Below are 20509 nucleotides of genomic sequence, written 5' to 3'. Positions count from 1 at the left end.
ACGCACGCACGCACGCACACACACACACACACACACACACACACACACACACACACACACACACACAATGATGAAAGAACAAAACACCTACAGTGATACACACAACTACACACAACAAAGACAACTAGTACTTTTAAAACAAATTCTCCTCCTCTCCTTCCCCCTCAGGTGAGGGAGCGTGTCGAGGACCTGCTGGTCTCCCCCGGCGACATCATCGGCCTGCAGCACAACGCCGGCCCCGCCTCCCTGCTCCACTGCGACCCTTCACCCCAGTCGCCGTGGCGACAGCCAATCCTGGCCCTCAACCAATCTGACTGGCGGTGGGCCAACTCCAACCAATCAGAAGGTTCCGTGGACCTGGACCAGAGCGTTGAAATAACCCTGGAGGATGTTCGAGGAGGAGTCTGGGCTGCGGACGTGGTCTGCCCGATCAGGGTGCTCTACGTTGGGCATAGTGAGACCCAGCTACAGGGGTCCCAGCTTTCCTCCGGCCTCCCCCAGCCGGGGCTCTATAGCCTGGAGGTGACTTCCGACGACCCTGCCTTCCCCGTCATGGCGTCATGTCCCATCCGCGTGGTCCCTCCCCTGGGCCTCAACGTCCTCCACCCCCCCTCTCAGAACGGAACCTACTACTTCAGGTAATGTGTTGTGTTGCGTTGCGTTGTGTTGTGTTGCGTTGCGTTGCGTTGCGTTGCGTTGTGTTGTGTTGCGTTGCGTTGTGTTGTGTTGTGTTGTATTGTATATTCTGTTTATTGTAAGATATTATCAGTACCCTTTCACCTGGTCAAGTTCCTGGTACATGTGAAATAATGTACTTGGCAAATACAAATGATTGTGATTGTGATACAGGCCCAACCAGACGGTGGTTCTTCTCCGGGTCCACTCCCAGTACGGAGCCAAAGTCCACTGGCAGGGAAGCAACCAGAGTGTCTTCTTCCAGGACCACTGCCCCCCTGACTTCCTGCCCACTGTGGGGGAGTGTAGAGGGGCAGGCAGGGCAGGAGAACCAGGGAGAGGCGGGGGCAACCAGAGCCACAGTCTGTTTGCGGTGATAGATCTGGGGCTCGGGGAGGAGAGGGGGCCGGTGGTGGTGAACCTGTCAGCACACAGGTCAGATATCTCTATGATTCTATACGTCCCTACACTGACAAAAGGGTGCGTTCTAGAACATGAAAGGGATCTTCGGCTGTCCCAATAGGAGAACCCTTTGGTTCCATGTTCCACAAAGGGTTCTACATGGAACCCAAAATGGTTCTACCCTGGAAACAAAAAGGGTTCTACCTGGAACCAAAAAGGGTTCTGCTATGGGGACAGCATCGAACCCTTCTGGAACCCTTTTCTCTAGGAGTGTATCTACATACAGTATATCTACATACAGTATATCTACATGCAGTATATCTACATACAGTATATCACATACAGTATATCACATACAGTATATCTACATACATTATATCACATACAGTATATCACATACAGTATATCTACATACATTATATCACATACAGTATATCACATACAGTATATCTACATACAGTATATCTATATACAGTATATCCCATACAGTATATCTACATACAGTATATCACATACAGTATATCTACATACAGTATATCTACATACATTATATCACATACAGTATATCTACATACAGTATATCCCATACAGTATATCTACATACAGTATATCTACATACAGTATATCTACATACAGTATATCACATACAGTATATCTACATACATTATATCACATACAGTATATCTACATACAGTATATCCCATACAGTATATCTACATACAGTATATCTACATACAGTATATCCCATACAGTATATCTACATACAGTATATCACATACAGTATATCACATACAGTATATCACATACAGTATATCTACATACAGTATATCACATACAGTATATCACATACAGTATATCTACATACAGTATATCTACATACAATATATCACATACAGTATATCTACATACAGTATATCACATACAGTATATCTACATACAGTATATCTACATACAGTATATCTATATACAATATATCTATATACAGTATATCTATATACAATATATCTATATACAGTATATCTACATACAGTATATCTACATACAGTATATCTATATACAGTATATCTATATACAGTATATCACATACAGTATATCTACATACAGTATATCTACATACAGTATATCTACATACAGTATATCTATATACAGTATATCTACATACAGTATATCACATACAGTATATCTACATACAGTATATCTATATACAGTATATCACATACAGTATATCTACATACAGTATATCTACATACAGTATATCTACATACAGTATATCTATATACAGTATATCTACATACAGTATATCTATATACAGTATATCTACATACAGTATATCTATATACAGTATATCTACATACAGTATATCACATACAGTATATCTACATACAATATATATATATACAGTATATCTACATACAGTATATCACATACAGTATATCACATGCAGTATATCACATACAGTATATCTACATACAGTATATCACATACAGTATATCACATGCAGTATATCACATACAGTATATCTACATACAGTATATCTACATACAGTATATCACATACAGTATATCTACATACAGTATATCTATATACAGTATATCACATGCAGTATATCACATACAGTATATCACATACAGTATATCTACATACATTATATCACATACAGTATATCACATACAGTGTGATTGTATAGCCAGTATATTAGTATGTTAGGGAAGCTAACACAAGTCTTCAAGTCTCAATGTTGCTCATCACGTGTGTGTGTGTGTGTGTGTGTGTGTGTGTGTGTGTGTGTGTGTGTGTGTGTGTGTGTGTCCACAGCGAGGTGACGGAGGCCAGACTCAGCCTGTTGGTCGGGGTGGAGGAACCTCTGAGAGGTCTGGTGGTCCAGCCTCATCCCAGACACAGAGTCCTCATGGAATCAGTCGTGGTGAGTTCAATGTGTGTGTTGGGGGTGTGTTGGGTGTGTTTGTGTTAGGGGAGTGTGTGTGTGTTGTGGTGTGTGTGTTATCTCCTCTCTGTGTGTGTGTTATCTCCTCTCTGTGTGTGTGTGATCTCCTCTCTGTGTGTGTGTTATCTCCTCTCTGTGTGTGTGTGTTATCTCCTCTCTGTGTGTGTGTGATCTCCTCTGTGTGTGTGTGATCTCCTCTCTGTGTGTGTGTGTTATCTCCTCTCTGTGTGTGTGTGATCTCCTCTGTGTGTGTGTGATCTCCTCTCTGTGTGTGTGTGATCTCCTCTGTGTGTGTGTTATCTCCTCTCTGTGTGTGTGTTATCTCCTCTGTGTGTGTGTGTGATTTCCTCTCTGTGTGTGTGTTATCTCCTCTCTCTGTGTGTGTTATCTCCTCTGTGTGTGTTATCTCCTCTGTGTGTGTTCCAGAGCTATACTGCTGCTGTAGAGGGAGGTTCCAGCCCAACCTTTAAATGGACAGTGGATGATAAACCCTACTTCACCTACTACAACACCGTGCTCAACATCATATACCAGAACCCAGCTGTCTACAAACTATCGGTGAGACACACACACACACACACACACACACACACACACACACACACACACACACACACACACACACACACACACACACACACTCATACACACACATACACACAATACAACATAGATGACACTGATATGGGCCCCTGCCTTGGTTGATGCTGGTTTGGTGTTGGTAAAAGCTAGGTGGTAAAGCTAAGCTAGGTGGTAAAGCTAAGCTAGGTGGTAAAGCTAAGCTAGGTGGTAAAGCTAAGCTATGTGGTAAAGCTAAGCTAGGTGGTAAAGCTAAGCTAGGTGGTAAAGCTAAGCTAGGTGGTAAAGCTAAGCTAGGTGGTAAAGCTAAGCGAAGCTAGGTGGTAAAGCTAAGCTAAGCTAGGTGGTAAAGCTAAGCTAGGTGGTAAAGCTATGCTAGTGTCCAGCTACTTTGAGCTTTGATATCCATGTACTGTTGCTTTTGGAGGACACTCCCCACCAACTCATCCACCACTTCTGTGCAACACCAGCATACAAATACAAAGAGTTCAAATCCTACATCTGTAGTTATGGGACATCTCTACCTCAGACATGTGATGGGAAATATTGCCGTCATAACAGAGTCATAACAGAGTCATAACAGAGTCATACCAGAGTATACAGAGTCATAACAGAGTCAACAGAGTCATAACAGAGTCAACAGAGTCATAACAGAGTCATAACAGAGTCAACAGAGTCATAACAGAGTCACAACAGAGTCACAACAGAGTCACAACAGAGTCACAACAGAGTCAACAGATTCATAACAGAGTCACAACAGAGTCATAACAGAGTCATAACAGAGTTATAACAGAGTCAACAAATTCATAACAGAGTCATAACAGAGTCATAACAGAGTCACAAAAGAGTCACAACAGAGTCATAACAGAGTCTGGGACAGTAGATGAAGACTGGTTAGAACTCTGTATAGGGACAGTAGAGGAAGACTGGTTAGAACTCTGTATAGGGACTGGGACAGTAGAGGAAGACTGGTTAGAACTCTGTATAGGGACTGGGACAGTAGATGAAGACTGGTTAGAACTCTGTATAGGGACTGGGACATTAGAGGGAGACTGGTTAGAACTCTGTATAGCGACAGTAGATGAAGACTGGTTAGAACTCTGTATAGGGACTGGGACAGTAGAGGAAGACTGGTTAGAACTCTGTATAGGGACAGTAGATGAAGGCTGGTTAGAACTCTGTATAGGGACAGTAGATGAAGACTGGTTAGAACTATGTATAGGGACAGTAGATAAAGACTGGTTAGAACTCTGTATAGGGACAGTAGATGAAGACTGGTTAGAACTCTGTATAAGGACAGTAGAGGAAGACTGGTTAGAACTATGTATAGGGACAGTAGAGGAAGACTGGTTAGAACTCTGTATAGGGACTGGGACAGTAGATGAAGGCTGGTTAGAACTCTGTATAGGGACTGGGACAGTAGATGAAGACTGGTTAGAACTCTGTATAGGGACAGTAGATGAAGACTGGTTAGAACTCTGTATAGGGACAGTAGATGAAGACTGGTTAGAACTCTGTATAGGGACTGGGACAGTAGATGAAGGCTGGTTAGAACTCTGTATAGGGACAGGGACAGTAGATGAAGACTAGTTAGAACTCTGTATAGGGACTGGGACAGTAGAGGAAGACTGGTAGAACTCTGTATAGGGACTGGGACAGTAGAGGAAGACTGGTAGAACTCTGTATAGGGACTGGGACAGTAGAGGAAGACTGGTAGAACTCTGTATAGGGACAGTAGATGAAGACTGGTTAGAACTCTGTATAGGGACAGTAGATGAAGGCTGGTTAGAACTCTGTATAGGGACTGGGACAGTAGATGAAGACTGGTTAGAACTCTGTATAGGGACAGTAGATGAAGACTGGTAGAACTATGTATAGGGACAGTAGATGAAGACTGGTTAGAACTATGTATAGGGACTGGGACAGTAGAGGAAGACTGGTTAGAACTCTGTATAGGGACAGTAGATGAAGACTGGTTAGAACTCTGTATAGGGACTGGGACAGTAGAGGAAGACTGGTTAGAACTCTGTATAGGGACAGTAGATGAAGACTGGTTAGAACTATGTATAGGGACAGTAGATAAAGACTGGTTAGAACTCTGTATAGGGACAGTAGATGAAGACTGGTTAGAACTCTGTATAGGGACAGTAGAGGAAGACTGGTTAGAACTATGTATAGGGACAGTAGAGGAAGACTGGTTAGAACTCTGTATAGGGACTGGGACAGTAGATGAAGGCTGGTTAGAACTCTGTATAGGGACAGTAGATGAAGACTGGTTAGAACTCTGTATAGGGACAGTAGATGAAGACTGGTTAGAACTCTGTATAGGGACAGTAGATGAAGACTGGTTAGAACTCTGTATAGGGACTGGGACAGTAGATGAAGGCTGGTTAGAACTCTGTATAGGGACAGGGACAGTAGATGAAGACTGGTTAGAACTCTGTATAGGGGCTGGGACAGTAGAGGAAGACTGGTAGAACTCTGTATAGGGACTGGGACAGTAGAGGAAGACTGGTAGAACTCTGTATAGGGACTGGGACAGTAGAGGAAGACTGGTAGAACTCTGTATAGGGACAGTAGATGAAGACTGGTTAGAACTCTGTATAGGGACAGTAGATGAAGGCTGGTTAGAACTCTGTATAGGGACTGGGACAGTATATGAAGACTGGTTAGAACTCTGTATAGGGACAGTAGATGAAGACTGGTAGAACTATGTATAGGGACAGTAGATGAAGACTGGTTAGAACTATGTATAGGGACTGGGACAGTAGAGGAAGACTGGTTAGAACTCTGTATAGGGACAGTAGATGAAGACTGGTTAGAACTCTGTATAGGGACTGGGACAGTAGAGGAAGACTGGTTAGAACTCTGTATAGGGACAGTAGATGAAGGCTGGTTAGAACTCTGTATAGCAGGGGTGTCAAAGTCAAATGGACGGAGGGCCAAATAAAAAAATCAGCTACAAGACGAGGGCCGGACTGTTCGAATGTTCATTGAAAAATTTTTAAATGACGCATATAGTCTAGTGAACCTAATTGAACCTACTGAAAACCTAACAAATATATTACAATATGATCAGATAAATAAAGCAATATTTTCTTATGGCTCTGTCAGTAATCTTTAATTTTCAACAGACACAAAAGACAAATTTCCTTTATATAAATATCCCCATAACATGAACATTAAATGAAAGAAACCGGTATTCAAGGCACCATCAGTAGACTATATTTTCTATTTTAGCAAAAGTGGGCTAAATTTACTTCAAAGAAAAAACAATAATAGCAATTTTCTATCATCCACTCAACTGAAATATTTTTAAAATATAATTGGATTGAAATACAAAAAAATAAAGTGCAAAAATCTATTAATCAAAAACAACACTTTGTTTAAGGAGAAGTAACATGCAGTGAAAACAAATATTAAATTTTAACTTTTAAACTTGAACTGAGTAAAAACTCTAAATATGTGATTGCACAGTAATGTTCACTTGTTTGAGGTTGAGGGTGATACTTGGTGGTGTCCCATCTTTTCCACAAGTTCATCAATGTTCGGGGTAAGGCTCTGAGCTGAAGAAATCCTCAGAATTGAGTGGAGGTGTTCAGCAGTAAGTCGACTTCTGTGTGATGTTTTGTTCAGGTTCATCAAAGAAAACAGTTGTTCACACAGGTATGTGCTGCCAAACATAGACAACGTTTGAGCAGCCTGGATGCGCAGCTGGGGCATTGTGCCGGGGAGGAAACGGGCGAACTCCGCAGCACCCACTGCCGCATATTTTGCCCTCAGTGCATCATTGCATTGGAGGTCAATCAACTCCATTTGGAGGTTTGGTGGTGAGCTTTCCACGTCAACAGCAAATGGGTTACCGAGCAGTTCCAACCTGCTTTTTTGTGCTTCAAAGTCAGCAAATCGGCGTCGAAAGTCAGCGGCAAGCATACCTATTTTATCAGCCAACTGTGTGCTCGGGAACGCACTGGTAGAGAGCTTCTCTTTCATGGTCTGGCAGCTGGGAAAGTGGCTCAAATTTTCTTTCCGCATCTGCGTCTCCCACAGAGTCAGTTTGGTTTTAAATGCCTTCACTGTACTGTACATATCAGAGATGACACGATCCCGACCCTGCAGCTGCAAGTTTATTGCATTCAGATGACTCGTAATGTCACACAGAAAAGCCATTTCACACAGAAACATTTCGTCTCGGAGTTGTGTTGTGTCTTTCCCTTTGCTGTCCAAGAACAGACAAATCTCCTCACGAAGCTCGAAACATCTTTGAAGCACCTTTCCCTGGCTTAGCCATCGCACCTCTGTGTGATAAGGCAAATCACCATGCTCCGTTTCTAACTCCGTCAGAAATGCCTTGAACTGGCGGTGATTCAAACCTTTGGCTCTGATAAAGTTAACTGTGCGCGTGATGATGCTCATTACATGCTCCATTTTCAAGGCTTTACCGCACAACGCTTCCTGGTGTATGATACAATGATAAGCTGTCAGCTCACCTGTCGCGTTTTCCTCTTGCATCTTTTCCCGTATCTTCGCCACCAGTCCGCTCCTGTGTCCACACATCGCAGGTGCTCCGTCGGTTGTCAAACCCACGAGTTTTTCCCAAGGCAGCTCCATCTCATTTACACATCTTGACACCTCTTCATACAAATCATGCCCCGTAGTTGTGCCATGCATAGGACGTAAAGCCAAAAACTCCTCTGTCACGCTTAGGTTGGAGTCCACTCCGCGGATGAAAATTGACAACTGGGCAATGTCAGAAATGTCGGTGCTCTCATCCACAGCCAAGGAATATGCAATAAAATCTTTTCCCTTTTTCACAAGCTGCTCTTTTAGATTGATGGACAACTGGTCTACTCTCTCGGCATTGGTGTTTCTGCTCAGACTCACATTTAAAAAGAGTTGCCTTTTTTCTGGGCAAACTTCGTCACAAACTTTAATCATGCAGTTTTTGATGAAATCCCCCTCCGTAAATGGCCGGGCTGATTTAGCGATCTCTTCTGCCAAAATAAAACTGGCCTTGACAGCAGCCTGGCCTTGTGATTTGGCTTTTTTGAACAGAGCCTGTCGAGATTTGAGGCCTCGTTTTAATTCCTCTGCCTTTTGTAGCCTTTGTTCCATGTCCATATTCTTGTTTTTGTCCGCGTGTTTCGTTTCATAATGTCGTCTCAGATTATACTCTTTCAGTACCGCCACACTTTCTCCACACAGAAGACACACAGGTTTTCCAGCTACCTTCGTGAACATATACTCCGACTCCCACCTTGTTTGAAACCCCCGGTTCTCAGTATCCACCTTCCGTTTTGCCATTTTTGATGGGTATCTGAAAGTTAATTTTACTGTGATGCTGACGACTGCTGTGCCAATAAATATTGAAATGAAGCAGCCTACTGCTCGGTGCGTCACCTTTGCATTGTGGGAAATGTAGTATTGGTGCGTGTAAAAGATCTGCGGGCTGCCGGCTTGCTGCGGGCCGGTTCTAATAATAAATCAAGATCATCCCAGGGGCCGTAAAAAACCTTCTTGCGGGCCGGATGTGGCCCGCGGGCCTTGACTCTGACATATGTGCTGTATAGGGACAGTAGATGAAGACTGGTTAGAACTATGTATAGGGACAGTAGATAAAGACTGGTTAGAACTCTGTATAGGGACAGTAGATGAAGACTGGTTAGAACTCTGTATAGGGACAGTAGAGGAAGACTGGTTAGAACTATGTATAGGGACAGTAGAGGAAGACTGGTTAGAACTATGAATAGGGACTGGGACAGTAGATGAAGGCTGGTTAGAACTCTGTATAGGGACTGGGACAGTAGATGAAGACTGGTTAGAACTCTGTATAGGGACAGTAGATGAAGACTGGTTAGAACTCTGTATAGGGACAGTAGATGAAGACTGGTTAGAACTCTGTATAGGGACAGTAGATGAAGACTGGTAGAACTCTGTATAGGGACTGGGACAGTAGATGAAGGCTGGTTAGAACTATGTATAGGGACAGGGACAGTAGATGAAGACTGGTTAGAACTCTGTATAGGGACTGGGACAGTAGAGGAAGACTGGTAGAACTCTGTATAGGGACTGGGACAGTAGAGGAAGACTGGTAGAACTCTGTATAGGAACTGGGACAGTAGAGGAAGACTGGTAGAACTTTGTATAGGGACAGTAGATGAAGACTGGTTAGAACTCTGTGTAGGGACTGGGACAGTAGATGAAGACTGGTTAGAACTCTGTATAGGGACAGTAGATGAAGACTGGTAGAACTATGTATAGGGACAGTAGATGAAGACTGGTTAGAACTATGTATAGGGACTGGGACAGTAGATGAAGACTGGTTAGAACTATGTATAGGGACTGGGACAGTAGATGAAGACTGGTTAGAACTCTGTATAGGGACTGTAGAGGAAGACTGGTTAGAACTCTGTATAGGGACTGGGACAGTAGAGGAAGACTGGTAGAACTCTGTATAGGGACTGGGACAGTAGATGAAGACTGGTTAGAACTCTGTATAGGGACTGGGACAGTAGAGGAAGATATACTGTGATCAACACACTAGTATGAGTTTGACCTTTAGAAACCCCCAGTAGTGCCTTTAGTATCTTGATGTGTGTAACATAGGACCTTGTGAAAGCTGTCCCTCATAAAGGACAATAAACACAATCAATCCATCAATTAATCAACGGATAAGGGGGAGCTCTCATCCCCATGTCCACCAGCCATATGGAACAGACACCCGCTGGGATTAGGTAGAAACAGAGTGGTATGTGGAGAGTTGGGCCAACTTTTAGAATGTTGTAGACATTCCGTTACATAGCATTGTTTAAATATTCCCCATGTAATGTTAATGGGGAGTTAAGATGGCTGCCGTAGAATGTTGTAGACATTCCGTTACATAGCATTGTTTAAATATTCCCCATGTAATGTCAATGGGGAGTTAAGATGGCTGCCGTAGAATGTTGTAGACATTCTGTTACATAGCATTGTTTAAATATTCCCCATGTAATGTTAATGGGGAGTTAAGATGGCTGCCGTAGAATGTTGTAGACATTCCGTTACATAGCATTGTTTAAATATTCCCCATGTAATGTCAATGGGAAGTTAAGATGGCTGCCGTAGAATGTTGTAGACATTCTGTTACATAGCATTGTTTAAATATTCCCCATGTAATGTTAATGGGGAGTTAAGATGGCTGCCGTAGAATGTTGTAGACATTCTGTTACATAGCATTGTTTAAATATTCCCCATGTAATGTTAATGGGGAGTTAAGATGGCTGCCGTAGAATGTTGTAGACATTCTGTTACATAGCATTGTTTAAATATTCCCCATGTAATGTTAATGGGGAGTTAAGATGGCTGCCATAGAATGTTGTAGACATTCTGTTACATAGCATTGTTTAAATATTCCCCATGTAATGTTAATGGGGAGTTAAGATGGCTGCCGTAGAATGTTGTAGACATTCCGTTACATAGCATTGTTTAAATATTCCCCATGTAATGTCAATGGGGAGTTAAGATGGCTGCCGTAGAATGTTGTAGACATTCCGTTACATAGCATTGTTTAAATATTCCCCATGTAATGTCAATGGGGAGTTAAGATGGCTGCCGTAGAATGTTGTAGACATTCCGTTACATAGCATTGTTTAAATATTCCCCATGTAATGTTAATGGGGAGTTAAGATGGCTGCCGTAGAATGTTGTAGACATTCTGTTACATAGCATTGTTTAAATATTCCCCATGTAATGTTAATGGGGAGTTAAGATGGCTGCCGTAGAATGTTGTAGACATTCTGTTACATAGCATTGTTTAAATATTCCCCATGTAATGTTAATGGGGAGTTAAGATGGCTGCCGTAGAATGTTGTAGACATTCTGTTACATAGCATTGTTTAAATATTCCCCATGTAATGTTAATGGGGAGTTAAGATGGCTGCCGTAGAATGTTGTAGACATTCTGTTACATAGCATTGTTTAAATATTCCCCATGTAATGTTAATGGGGAGTTAAGATGGCTGCCGTAGAATGTTGTAGACATTCTGTTACATAGCATTGTTTAAATATTCCCCATGTAATGTTAATGGGGAGTTAAGATGGCTGCCGTAGAATGTTGTAGACAATCTGTTACATAGCATTGTTTAAATATTCCCCATGTAATGTTAATGGGGAGTTTAGATGGCTGCTGTAGAATGTTGTAGACATTCCGTTACTTAGCATTGTTTAAATATTCCCCATGTAATGTTAATGGGGAGTTAAGATGGCTGCCGTAGAATGTTGCCGTGTAAATACATCACAATGCAGAAACCTCAATATCGAAGTAGCTATCAATCAATCAATCAACCAATCAATTTCCTATCCTACAGGTGACGGCGATGAACCATGTGAGCAACCTGACGGACCACTTCAACGTGACGGTCGACCGTATGAACCCCATGGTCAACCTCACGGTCACCGGCGTGCCTGGCGTGGTCACGCAGGGCTCGGACCAGTTCCTGACCACCTCCGTGGTCCTGGATGTGTCCGTGGACGCCACCTTCCGGTAGGTTGTAGTGTGTGAGAGGCACGCATACACACACACACACACACATACACGCACGCACGCACGCACACACACACACACACACACACACACACACACACACACACACACACACACACACACACACACACACACACACAACATATCATAAACACAGACCAAACCAAGCTCCTAAACATGTCGACATCTCTCTGAGACTGTCTCCTAAACATGTCTACATCTCTCTGAGACTGTCTCCTAAACATGTCTACATCTCTCTGAGACTGTCTTCTAAACATGTCTACATCTCTCTGAGACTGTCTCCTAAACATGTCTACATGTCTCTGAGACTGTCTCCTAAACATGTCTACATGTCTCTGAGACTGTCTCCTAAACATGTCTACATGTCTCTGAGACTGTCTCCTAAACATGTCTACATCTCTCTGAGACTGTCTCCTAAACATCTCTCTATCTCTCTGAGACTGAGACTGTCTCCTAAACATGTCTACATCTCTCTGAGACTGTCTCCTAAACATGTCTACATCTCTCTGAGACTGAGACTGTCTCCTAAACATGTCTACATCTCTCTGAGACTGTCTCCTAAACATGTCTACATCTCTCTGAGACTGAGACTGTCTCCTAAACATGTCTACATCTCTCTGAGACTGTCTCCTAAACATGTCTACATCTCTCTGAGACTAAGACTGTCCCCTAAACATGTCTACATCTCTGAGACTGAGACTGTCTCCTAAACATGTCTACATCTCTCTGAGACTGTCTCCTAAACATGTCTACATCTCTCTGAGACTGAGACTGTCTCCTAAACATGTCTACATCTCTCTGAGACTGTCTCCTAAACATGTCTACATCTCTCTGAGACTGAGACTGTCTCCTAAACATGTCTACATCTCTCTGAGACTGAGACTGTCTCCTAAACATGTCTACATCTCTCTGAGACTGAGACTGTCTCCTAAACATGTCTACATCTCTCTGAGACTGAGACTGTCTCCTAAACATGTCTACATCTCTCTGAGACTGTCTCCTAAACATGTCTACATCTCTCTGAGACTGAGACTGTCTCCGAAACATGTCTACATCTCTCTGAGACTGAGACTGTCTCCTAAACATGTCTACATCTCTCTGAGACTGAGACTGTCTCCTAAACATGTCTACATCTCTCTGAGACTGAGACTGTCTCCGAAACATGTCTACATCTCTCTGAGACTGAGACTGTCTCCTAAACATGTCTACATCTCTCTGAGACTGAGACTGTCTCCGAAACATGTCTACATTTCTCTTTCTGTCTCTCCTTTCCCCTCTCCCTCTTTTTTCTCTCTCTCTTTAACACATGCTTGACGCGAGCACACACACACACACACACACACACACACACACATACACATACACATACACACACACACACAGTCTTTGTGTGTGGTAATTGCAGCCTTCTATGTGGGACAGGGTTTTGATTTACAGTCTTGTGGTTAGAGCAGATTGCTGACAGGAATGTTCCCCTCCGTTTCTCTCTCTCCTTCCCTCCCTCCTTCCCTCAGTCTCTCTTCCCTCTCTCTCTCTCCACTCTATCGTTTTACCTCCATCTCCCTCCTTCCCTCAGTCTCTCTTCCCTCTCTCTCTCCTTCCCTCCCTCCTTCCCTCAGTCTCTCTTCCCTCTCTCTCTCCTTCCCTCCCTCCTTCCCTCAGTCTCTCTTCCCTCTCTCTCTCTCCTTCCCTCCCTCCTTCCCTCAGTCTCTCTTCCCTCTCTCTCTCTCTCTCCTTCCCTCCCTCCTTCCCTCAGTCTCTCTTCCCTCTCTCTCTCTCCTTCCCTACCTCCTTCCCTCAGTCTCTCTTCACTCTCTTGTTCATCTCAGTGAGCGATCCAGTTTCCACTCCTCTCTCTCCAAACCCTCCACTGCTTCTCAGACACTAGTGTGTGTGTGTATGTGTGTGTGCGTGTGTGCGTGTGTGTGTGTGTGTGTGCGTGTGTGTGTGTGTGTGTGTGTGTTTGTGTGTGTGTGTGTGTGTGTGTGTCTGTCATCCCTGACTGGATTGATTGTATTGACACCATCGTGCCCTGTCCCCCCCAGGTGGTCGTTTGGAGACGGAGGTTACCAGGAATATGACTTTAAACCTCCCTACAACACCTCCCTGTACCCTCCCCTACCAGACTCCCCTACACAGGTGCTCCTGCCCAACAAAGTCAAGTACAAGTACCAACAGCCAGGTCTGTTAATCCACCTCTATACTGGTTTATAGTATTCATGCTATATTTACAGTATATTATTTAAAAACAGGTGCTTTCACAGAAATCCCGGTTAGTAGATTACCGGATTCAGGAGGGAATAAGCAGGACATCTAGAATCCTCCAACCTGCATTTCTGGAAAACCTGTGAATTTTGGGAATGTTACTGAGATTTATCAACCCTACCTGGGAGTGTCACTGGATATGTTACCAATATTTATCAACCCTACCTGGGAGTGTCACTGGGAATGTTACCAATATTTATCAACCCTACCTGGGAGTGTCACTGGGAATGTTACCAATATTTATCAACCCTACCTGGGAGTGTCACTGGGAATGTTACCAATATTTATCAACCCTATCTGGGAGTGTCACTGGGAATGTTACCAATATTTATCAACCCTACCTGGGAGTGTCACTGGGAATGTTACCAATATTTATCAACCCTATCTGGGAGTGTTACTGGGAATGTTACCGAGATTTATCAACCCTATCTGGGAGTGTCACTGGGAATGTTACCGAGATTTATCAACCCTATCTGGGAGTGTTACTGGGAATGTTACTGAGATTTATCAACCCTACCTGGGAGTGTCACTGGGAATGTTACCGAGATTTATCAACCCTATCTGGGAGTGTCACTGGGAATGTTACCGAGATTTATCAACCCTATCTGGGAGTGTTACTGGGAATGTTACTGAGATTTATCAACCCTACCTGGGAGTGTTACTGGGAATGTTACTGAGATTTATCAACCCTACCTGGGAGTGTTACTGGGAATGTTACCGAGATTTATCAACCCTACCTGGGAGTGTCACTGGGAATGTTACTGAGATTTATCAACCCTATCTGGGAGTGTCACTGGGAATGTTACCGAGATTTATCAACCCTATCTGGGAGTGTTACTGGGAATGTTACTGAGATTTATCAACCCTACCTGGGAGTGTCACTGGGAATGTTAGTGAGATTTATCAACCCTATCTGGGAGTGTCACTGGGAATGTTACCGAGATTTATCATCCCTATCTGGGAGTGTCACTGGGAATGTTACCGAGATTTATCAACCTTATCTGGGAGTGTCACTGGGAATGTTACTGAGATTTATCAACCCTATCTGGGAGTGTCACTGGGAATGTTACCGAGATTTATCAACCCTATCTGGGAGTGTCACTGGGAATGTTACTGAGATTTATCAACCCTATCTGGGAGTGTCACTGGGAATGTTATCGAGATTTATCAACCCTATCTGGGAGTGTCACTGGGAATGTTACTGAGATTGATCAACCCTATCTGGGAGTGTCACTGGGAATGTTACTGAGATTTATCAACCCTACCTGGGAGTGTCACTGGGAATGTTAGTGAGATTTATCAACCCTACCTGGGAGTGTCACTGGGAATGTTACTGAGATTTATCAACCCTATCTGGGAGTGTCACTGGGAATGTTACCGAGATTTATCAACCCTACCTGGGAGTGTCACTGGGAATGTTAGTGAGATTTATCAACCCTACCTGGGAGTGTCACTGGGAATGTTAGTGAGATTTATCAACCCTACCTGGGAGTGTCACTGGGAATGTTACTGAGATTTATCAACCCTATCTGGGAGTGTCACTGGGAATGTTACTGAGATTTATCAACCCTACCTGGGAGTGTTACTGGGAATGTTACTGAGATTTATCAACCCTATCTGGGAGTGTCACTGGGAATGTTAGTGAGATTTATAAACCCTACCTGGGAGTGTCACTGGGAATGTTAGTGAGATTTATCAACCCTACCTGGGAGTGTCACTGGGAATGTTACCGAGATTTATCAACCCTATCTGGGAGTGTCACTGGGAATGTCTTGTTACATTTTGGAAAAGAGGACAATGCTTTTCTCTTTGCCCCTCCCCTTCCTGTGTCTCTGTAGGAGTCTACACCGTCCTGGTGTCTGTGTCTAACCATTACGAGAACAGAACCCAGCGCATCGACATGCACGTATACAGTGTCCTTACCCACGTCGACATAGAAACAGAGCCCCGCCTCCTCCAGGCCGGCCAACCAGCAGCTTTTGAGGCTCACGCCTTGCCCTCGGCCTATGGCATCGTCTATACGTGGGATTTTGCTGATGGCTCCGCCTCCAGAGAGGGGCCTCAACGTCGCGTCAACCACACCTACGGGGTCGGCCACAGTGGCGTCCATAATGTGTGTGTGTCCGTGAATAATACCATCAGCTGGACGAAGGCCTGCGCTGAGATGTTGGTGTACGAGGAGATTAAAGGGTTAACGGCGACCTCCTCCGCCCCGACCGAGCTCAACACCCCGACGACGGTCTCTGCACACCTGGAGGCAGGTAACAACGTCACCTGGAGCTTCGACATGGGCGACGGGTCCATGGTGACGACGGCGGGTTCCGAGGTTCCGCACACCTACGTGAAAGACGGGAACTACACGGTGAACGTGACGGCGCGGAATGCGGTGAGCGCCCGCTGGACCCTGGTACCTGTCCAGGTGTTCGTGCTGCAGGTGGTGAGGCTGGAGCCGGCGGGCTGTGTCCGGGAGCTGACACAGGTCGACTTCCAGGCCTTCGTTTCGGGGAATGCCTCTTCTCACCTGTATGAGTGGAGCTTCGGGGACGGGACCCCCAACCAGACACACCTGGGCAGCCCCAGGATCAGCCACTCCTACGGGGGCAGCGGGGACTACCACCTCTCCCTGCTGCTGTCCAGTGGCGTCAACAAGGCCAACTTCTTTGCGTGGGTTTGTGTCCAGCCGGCGGTGTCCAACGTGACCCTGACCCCAGAGAAGTGCAACTTCAGACTGGGGGAGGAAAGCCGGTTCAGGGCCAGCGCCCTGCCAGACTTCGACTACACCTACCTATGGGATTTTGGGGTGATTGAGGACTCTACACCTGTCCAGGGCCATTCGGACATGGTGTTCACCTATAAAAACCCTGGTCAGTACTTGGTGACGGTCACTGTGTCCAACAACATCTCCTGCAGTAACGACAGCGTCCTGATTCAGATCCAGCGGCCGGTAGGACTGGTCCTGATCCAACATAACGGGACTAGATCCAATAACTTGACTCTGAGGGAGGTGTACCTCTTCACCACCTCTTCGCTAGCGCCTGCCAGCCTCTACACCTGGGATTTCGGCGACGGAACGCCCCTCACCCCCGGCCCGAACGCGACACACGCCTACAACGTCTCTGGAGTCTTCAATGTCACGCTGACGGCGGCGAACCCGGTGAGCAGCAACCACACCCAGGTTGCCGTGGCGGTCCTGGCACCCATCCGCGGCCTGGTGGTCAACGCTGATCGGGTCAACGTCCCCATAAATGCCACAGTCAACTTCAAGGCTCACCTGGAGGAAGGCGATGGCGTGCGGTTTTCGTGGAACCTGTGTGACGGCTGCACGCCCAGGCTCCAAGAATGGAAGACTCATTACACCTTCCGGTCGGTGGGGACGTACAACGTCATCGTCACGGCAGAGAGCGACGTGGGCTCAGCCCAGGCCAGCGTATACATCTACGTGCTGCGGGAGCTGGAGGGGCTGCAGATCCAGCCTGAGGAGGAGATGGGGGGCGAGGGGGGGTGCTGCTACGCTACGAACCGTGTGCTCCACCTCCAGGCCGCGCTGAGGGAAGGGACCAACATGTCCTTCAGCTGGAACCTCCTCAGGGAGTTGGCGCCAGTCAGCACTGCGCTCAACCTCAGCGGGAAGACCATCCCGGTCAACTTCTCCACCCCTGGTCCCTGTGACGTCTTCCTGCGGGCCACCAACCTCCTTGGAACGCTCGCGGTGAACAGAACAATCCAGTTCCTCGATCCGGTTGGAGAGCTGTACCTGGAGACCAGCGTCAACCCTGTGGCGGTCAACTCCTCCACTAACCTGACGGTGTTGGCCAGTAAAGGCTCGGACCTGCAGTACCGGTGGTCGGCTGATGAGGGCGCTCTAGGCTGGAATGAGCCCTCTGTGGTTCATCGGTTCACTGTTCCAGGAATGAAGGTCGTTACTGTGGAAGTGTCCAATGAGGTCAGCGCCGATACGGTGTCCAAGTTCATTGACGTCCAGGAAGTGGTAACAGGAGTTACGTTCTCTGCGACTAACGTCACGGAGCAGAACTTTGTGGCCACCGGCATCAATGTCTCCCTCCACGGAGAATTAAGGACCGGCACCAACGTATCTTGGACCTGGCTGTTGCTGGGCAGAACAGAAATGGGACGGAGGGTGTCACACGTTTTCCAGGAACCAGGGCCGTTCACCATTATGCTAAACGCTACCAACGACGTTAGCGGCGAGGCGTTTTCCAGAGAGTTGACGGTACAGGATAAGATTCAGGGGTTGGAGCTGAGGGCCAGTAAGAGGATCGCGGCGGTCGGGGAGAGGGTGGAGTTTACCATCGCCAAGGCGTCAGGGACGAACGTGAGCTTCATCCTCAGCATCAGCGGAGACTCGACCCTTTTCGGCCTCAACCAGACCTACGTTCACCAGTTCAGCCGGGTCGACACCTACATGGTAAACCTGACCGCACACAACCAGGTGAGATACAGGAGTTCCAGGAGAGAATGCTGCGCATCGTGTTTAAAGGACCTTTTTGTATTACTATTTATTTTTATTAAGCATTTTAATATCGTTGTAGTTGATACATATGTTATGATAGTTGATGTTTGTTGTGTTTTTTCTTTGTCTTGTTTTACCGTAACCTCATCATTTCCCCAGGTGAGTTCTGAGCGGCGCCACCTGCAGGTGGAGGTGATGGAGCCAGTGAGCACGCTGAGTATCCTGGACTGCTGTGACGCCGCCATGCCTGTGGGCGTCAAGAAGACCTTGGTAGCCGACATCCTGACAGGAAACCCGGTGACCTTCCTGTGGACCTTTGACCTTAACCACCTCCCCCTTCCCCACATCGGGAAGGAGGTGACCTACATCCCCGACCAGGCCGGGTCACTCACCATCTACCTGAGGTAAGGTATCAACTGAGTATGGGGCTAGAGACGCAGGGGGATCAGTTCCCGCTGGGGCCGCCAAGACCAAAATGTAGGCTACTAAAAGTCTGTACTGTAAGTCTGTTGTAAATGAGGCCGTGTCGTTCAACCTCTCGTTGAGGTGACGTACCAACTGAATATGGGGCTCACAACACAAAGGTTGTGGGTTCTGCCAGAACCACCAATACTCTCTGTTGAAGTACCAACTTCCTTTGCAACGCCAAAATTCCCCAGGTTTTTACAGACATCCTGGTTGGGAGGATCCAGCGTTTCCTTCTGATTCTCTTCTGATTTCGGGAATCTTCTTACCAGGACTTTTGGAAATCCTGGTAATTTGGGGAAAGTTACTGTAATTTTGAACAATGCCAAGGTTGTTGGTTCGATTCCCAGTGGGGCCACCAATATGAAAATCTGCTCTGTTGCATGTTGCTTTAGTATTTTATATCTGCTAAATTCTATCTTTCTTAATGCATCCAGGGCGTTCAACTTGCTCAACGGCCAGAACATCACCAAGCACATCCAGGTGCAGAACGTTCTGACGGAGGCCCGGGTGGAGGCCCGGCCCAGAGACACCTTCATCAACAAGACGGTGATGCTGATGGCGGGCGTCACGCCTCAATCCACACCCGTTACCTTCCTCTGGGACTTTAGGGACGGCTCTGCGCCCCTGCTCTCCGCCACCTCCTCTGTTGAACATGTGTACGCGTTCCCAGGTCAATACCTGGTCCAGGTACACTAGGTTTATATTATTTAGTATCATCAACACGTTTATTTTCATGTGTTTCTTGATTTTGTGTGAATGACAGCAAACCCAATTTCCCTTTTCTAGGGACTTCCTATCAGTACAACTATAATAAACATTATGTCTGCTGGACAATACAGTTTCATTACACAAAGCTACACTTACAATTTTCTTACACCGTTTTCCAACATGGAGATAGTTGTCATTCTCCCTCCCACCACTAGGGAATTTGCAGCAACCTAAATAAGGTTCTACTTGTACTGTGATAAACATTATTTTACACACAGTAACAGTTTTGATTACTGTAAACCAACCCCCGACCCCATTTTATAACAAACACAAATCTAATAAACGCAGATTGACCGTAATTCTCCTCCCCACCACTAGGTGAACTGTAGTAACTTGGTGAGCTGGGTGGTTGCCAGGGTGGAGGTGACCATCAGGGTGTTGGAGTGTGAGGAGC

The 20509-nt window shown here is 45.6% G+C and overlaps 1 protein-coding gene across 1 annotated transcript in view; it reads left to right on the top strand.

Annotated features, from left to right (window-relative positions):
• The window catches only part of LOC139423691 (polycystic kidney disease 1a), a 165222-nt gene that overhangs the window by 73740 nt on the left and 70973 nt on the right, over positions 1-20509 (top strand). Inside the window, 10 exon segments of the mRNA XM_071175302.1 lie at positions 169-638; positions 850-1110; positions 2893-3001; positions 3449-3580; positions 11947-12122; positions 14189-14325; positions 16247-18858; positions 19039-19283; positions 19782-20034; positions 20434-20509. The exon segment at positions 20434-20509 is cut by the window's right edge and continues 155 nt beyond it. Coding sequence (XP_071031403.1) covers positions 169-638; positions 850-1110; positions 2893-3001; positions 3449-3580; positions 11947-12122; positions 14189-14325; positions 16247-18858; positions 19039-19283; positions 19782-20034; positions 20434-20509 — 4471 coding nt within the window.

Source organism: Oncorhynchus clarkii, chromosome 13, assembly GCF_045791955.1.
Source record: "Oncorhynchus clarkii lewisi isolate Uvic-CL-2024 chromosome 13, UVic_Ocla_1.0, whole genome shotgun sequence".
Lineage (NCBI taxonomy): Eukaryota > Metazoa > Chordata > Actinopteri > Salmoniformes > Salmonidae > Oncorhynchus > Oncorhynchus clarkii.
The sequence above is the reverse complement of the archived record's forward strand: the minus strand, read 5'-3'. Positions and strand labels throughout refer to the sequence as shown.